General features: G+C 44.1%; 1 protein-coding gene across 1 annotated transcript in view; it reads left to right on the top strand.

The window, feature by feature from the left end:
- The first annotated feature begins 2385 nt into the window (after positions 1–2385).
- The window catches only part of LOC118734950, a 14601-nt gene continuing 11616 nt past the window's right edge, over positions 2386–5370 (top strand). Inside the window, exon 1 of the mRNA XM_036464545.1 lies at positions 2386–4978. Coding sequence (XP_036320438.1) covers positions 2386–4978 — 2593 coding nt within the window. The remainder of the gene's footprint in view (positions 4979–5370) is intronic.

Below are 5370 nucleotides of genomic sequence, written 5' to 3'. Positions count from 1 at the left end.
CACACGCCACGTCAACTGCGCCGACGTACTCTACTGCGGGCTATGCGGCGATCCAATCCGTTCACGCTACGTCAACTTTGCCGATGTACCCCACTGGGGGATATGTTACTATTCCAAACGTTAATGCCACGTCGACTGCGCCGACGTACTGTACTGGGGAATATGTAACTGCCCCAACCGTTCATGCCACGTCAACTGTGCCGACGTATCAACAAATGTGTTCAGGTGCGCCTGATCGAACAGCATTAATCGACCCTACGTGTTCAGCTTATATGCCTAAGCAGTTTATACAAGCAGGACCAGCGTCAACTGTGCCGACGACCCCTGCAACAATGCCTCATTTTTGGTCATCAACAAATCAAGGAAATTTAAATTTGCCAATGAACTCAACGACATTGCCTCCGATGGGCAATCCAGCACAAGGATATAGCCATACCATACGTAAGTTACAAGATCTCCCAGAATTTACAGGTCTACCCGAGCAATGGCCTATGTTTGCCATACAAATCTGGAGAATTTATTGCGTCTTCAAAAAGCGCTAAAGGGCGCAGCTAAAGCAAAGGTCGAAGCTTTTTTAATACACCCAGATAGTATCACTGCGGTCATGAGCACACTAGAGATGCACTATGGAAGACCACAGATACTGATTAAAAGTCAAATAGCGAAAGCGAGAGCCTTTCCGTTGATTTCCAGTTCAAGAATATCCGAAATAGTAAACTTTAGCACGATGGTTTCGAATCTGACAGTGTTTTTGCAAAATGCCTGCGCGACACCTCATCTGTGTAACCCAACGCTTTTAGATGAGCTAGTAAGCAAGTTGCCCCTATCGAAGAGAGAAGAATGGGCTCGCTATGTATGTGTAAACGGAATGCAATATCCAAGTGTAATAGAATTTAGTCAGTGGTTGCAAAGTATTGCAATGTTTATAGCAATCGCAACAGAAACTGAGCAAAGTAAACCCGAAATAACGCACAATGCAAAGCGAGATAAAGTTTACAAGCCAACGTACACAATTACCACCGATGATAAAAAGCCGCAGTGTTTTTTATGCGACGAACAACACGATGTTTGCCAATGCTCAAAATTTCGCCGCAGCCTCGTCGGCGAACGATGGAAAATTGCCAAAACAAAACGCCTTTGTTTTTGTTGCCTTCGTGATGGCCACAATGTAACAAGCTGCAATATTCGCCGTGAATGTGGAACTAATTTTTGCAAAAGATACCACCATCGATTGTTGCATGAAGAATGTAAACAAAAGGCTGCTATTGACAAAAACAGCAGCACAGAGAAAACGTCAAATACGGTGAATGAACAAATGAACTCGTCGAAAAAGTGGTCGAATCCAAAAGAAACGACAGCGAATGTTGCCACTATTTTCGAAAAAGAACCAAATAAGAAATAATTATTTAAATTCTTGCCAGTGATAATAAAAGGTCCGAAGGGATGCCGTAAGATTATGGCATTCATAGACGACGGCTCAAAAATTTCTCTTATTGAAGAACAGATTGCTAAATCAGTTGGGTTAAAAGGGCCATCTGATTTGTTGTCATTCCGATGGATAGGTGGTAGAACAACAAGGGAAGCGTCTCAACGCTTGAATGTAGAGATTTCAAGTGCAAATGTTAATGCACATACATTCGAAATGAGAAATGTTAGAACAACAAAAAACCTAGAGTTACCGCCACAAACATTAGATTTGGAAAATTTTAAAAAGAAATATGCCGATTTAAATGAATTACCGATTGAAGATTATTTTGATGTTGTGCCGCAAATGTTAATAGGCATTCCGCATATACAGCTTGTGCGTCCAATAGACATCATTAATTTAGATGAACACTTCGCGGTTCATAAAGCAAAATTAGGTTACATGCTTTTTGGTTCGAACGAAGATAGTTCCGAAGCATTTGTTTGCCTTATTGATTGCGAGCAAGATAAGATAAATGAAATTCAACAACAAATGCATGAGTATTTTACCATTGAAGATTTTGGTGTGAAGTCGCTAAAGCCTGTTGCTTCGGAAGCTGACAAGCGAGCCGAGCGGATTCTCTTAGAAACGACCAAGCGATGTGGCAACCAGTATGAAACCGGTCTCCTGTGGAAAGAGGATCGTATTGAATTTCAGGAAAGCTACTCTATGGCCTTGAGTCGTTTGCATATGATCGAGAAAAAGATGATGAATTCGCTGCATGGTATGAAAATATAATTGAAAGCTACGTTACGAAATCGTATGCAAAAAAATTGTCAGCTGAAGAAGCTGCTATAGTGAAGCCCCATACATGGTACCTGCCACATTTTGCTGTATGCAACGTTAATAAGGGAAACAAGAGGCGTTTAGTGTTTGATGCTGCTGCATCGATAAACGGTGTGTCATTTAATTCGAGATTGATGAAAGGCCCGAGCGCCTATCAGCCACAGTCTCTTGCAGCAATTCTATTTAAGTTCCGCCAAGGAAAATTTGGTGTTTGTGCGGATATACGCGAGAAGTTTCACCGCGTAAAAATAAAAGAGGACGATCTGACCGCTCAAAGATTTTTGTGGAGAGGTGGCAGTCAATCCGTAGAACCTGATATATATGCAATGAGTGCGATGATTTTTGGTTCAGTTAGCTCCCCATGCTCAGCGCAATACGTAAAAAACATAAACGCTGAGAATTGTGCTGGACCGCGTGAGAGAGCAAAAGAGGCAATAGTTAAACGTCACTATGTAGACGACTATGTCGACAGCTTTGATGTTATTGACGAGGCCATACGGGTGGCAACTGATGTTTTGGACATCCACGAGAAGGCGGGTTTCGAGCTAAGAGGATTTATCTCCAACTCGAGCGAAGTTCGCGATATGTTAAATAAAACACCAGGACCAGAACTCGATAACGGTTTAGCGAGCATGTTTAATGGCGAATCCGAAACGGAGAAGGTATTGGGCATGTTCTGGCGACCAAAAAGCGATGAGCTTTGCTTTGTACTAAAGTTTGCTAAGGTCTCTCCAGCAGTTTTGAGCGGCAATCGTCGTCCTACCAAAAGCGAGGTATTGAGCCTTACGATGTCCATATACGACCGATGCGGATTTTTGGCCAATATCGTTATCAAATCTAAAATACTGCTACAAGAATTGTGGAGAGTCAACGTGGGCTGGGATTCACCAATACCAGATGATATTTACCGCAAGTGGTATGATTGGTACATGGAGTTGGCGGACGTAGAAAACATAAGCGTACCGAGGTGCTATCACAGCAATTTTACTGATCCGAATTCTCACGTCGATATGCATATTTTTGTAGATGCGAGCGAAGTGGCTTTCTCTGCTGTAGTATACTGGCGGATCTGTTATTTAAACGAAGTCGGTGTGGTGTTCGTGGCTGGGAAGTCGAGATGCAGCCCAATTAAACCTCTGTCCATTCCCAGATTGGAGCTACAGGCAGCAGTCCTCGGCGTTAGACTAATGAACGCTATTGTTCAAAGCCATGATGTAAAGCCGCAGGAGATAATCTTCTGGTCTGACTCTAAAACGGTCATAAACTGGATACGCTCGGACTGTCGCTGTTACAAACAATTCGTCGCACACCGTATCGCAGAAGTTTTGGATTCAACAGGCGTCGGTCAATGGAGATGGGTGCCCGGGTCATTGAACCCTGCTGACGATGCAACCCGACTGAAGACGAAAAAGCAAACGACAAATTGTTCGCGTTGGATAGCCGGCCCACAGTTTTTAAAGTTTCCGAAGGATAAGTGGCCTTCTATGCCAGTAGATATGAGCGAGCAGGAAAGTGCAACTGAAAGGCGCCCAAAAAGTTTACTGACTATTTCTGAGACTGATCGATGTATAGAGTTCGCAAGATACTCGAACTATTACAAGCTTCTGAGAGTGATCTGCTGGGTCCGTCGCGCGATGGCTAAATTTAAGGACAAAGGTAAAGCGCGTTTTCACGTACATCAAAATTTATCGGCAGCAGAGTTAAGAACCGCTGAAATCGAAGTTTGTCGCTTGGCTCAGAGGGAAGTCTTCGGCGAAGAGATTCAGTTATTGGCGGACGGCAAGTTTTTGCCAAAGAGTAGTACAATTTATAGCCTAACCCCGATATTGGATGAGGACAAGGTCTTACGATTGGCAGGTCGTATTGATAGAGCGAAATGTGTTGCCGCAGATACAAATCGGCCTATAATTCTACCGAAGGTTCACGCCTTAACTACATTGATTGTACGTCATTTTCATGAGCGGTATCAGCATCAAAATCAGGACACTATTTGTTCAGTGATTCGTCGCAAGTTTTGGATACCATGTATAAGACAGCATGTTCGATCGGCAAAGGTGCATTGCCAGCTGTGCAAAAATATGTCCGCTAAGGCAAAGCCACCCCTCATGGGACAATTGCCGGAAGACCGTCTTATTCCGTTTATCAGACCATTCTCATACGTGGGTCTAGACTATTTCGGCCCATTAGCGGTGACCGTGGGTCGGCGGCATGAGAAAAGGTGGGTGGCGCTCTTCACGTGCATGTCTATTAGGGCAATACATATCGAGCTCGCAAAAGATTTATCGGCGGACTCAACAATAGTATGCTTGAGGAATTTTATGAACCGACGAGGAGTGCCCGTCCGCATCAGAAGCGATAGGGGTACTAATTTTGTAGACGCCAGTAAAGAGGAGTTAGTGCTAATCGATCAACGTGTGGCAGATGAATGTGCAAGGCGTGGCGTGGAGTGGGTATTTAACACCCCTGCAAATCCATCAGCTGGTGGAATATGGGAGCGAATGGTTCGCTCCGTGAAGCGTGTATTAGCCTTTGTGCTAAAAGAGAAGGCTCCACAAGCGGAAACGCTAATTTCGTTACTTATCGAGGCTGAGAATCTAGTTAACTCGCGTCCTTTAACACATTTACCGCTAGAAAGTGACAGCGCCGAGCCTCTAACACCGAACCACTTTCTACTTGGTGGCCCGAACTTCGTGCAAACTCCAACAGTGGACGAACAAGTATGCTTACGTAAGCAGTGGCACATAGTTCAACAACTTAAGCAAACCTTTTGGAAGAGATGGGTCCTGGAGTACCTTCCAGAACTTACGCGCCGAACTAAATGGCATCAGTTCGTAAAGCCTATTCAAATTAGCGACGTCGTGATTATTTGTGATGATGACGAATCTCGTGGTGAATGGAAACGAGGAATCGTGACTGACGTATTTCTGGCAGCTGACGGACAAGTAAGATCCGCAACAGCAAAAACATCAGCTGGTTATCTACGAAGGCCTGCTTCCAAACTCGCAGTACTAGATTTACTTGGTGAATCTGAATCCAGATCTGAAATCCCGATCAGATTCACGGGCGGCGGGATGTTGAGCAGTTGAACGTGCAACCAGCAATTTTGTATTTATGTATTA

Source organism: Rhagoletis pomonella, unplaced genomic scaffold (assembly GCF_013731165.1).
Source record: "Rhagoletis pomonella isolate Grant_MI unplaced genomic scaffold, Rhpom_1.0 Rhpom_scaffold_00003, whole genome shotgun sequence".
NCBI classification, from domain to species: Eukaryota; Metazoa; Arthropoda; class Insecta; order Diptera; family Tephritidae; genus Rhagoletis; species Rhagoletis pomonella.
Note: the sequence above shows the minus strand (reverse complement) of the source record. Positions and strands in the feature narration are given on the sequence as shown.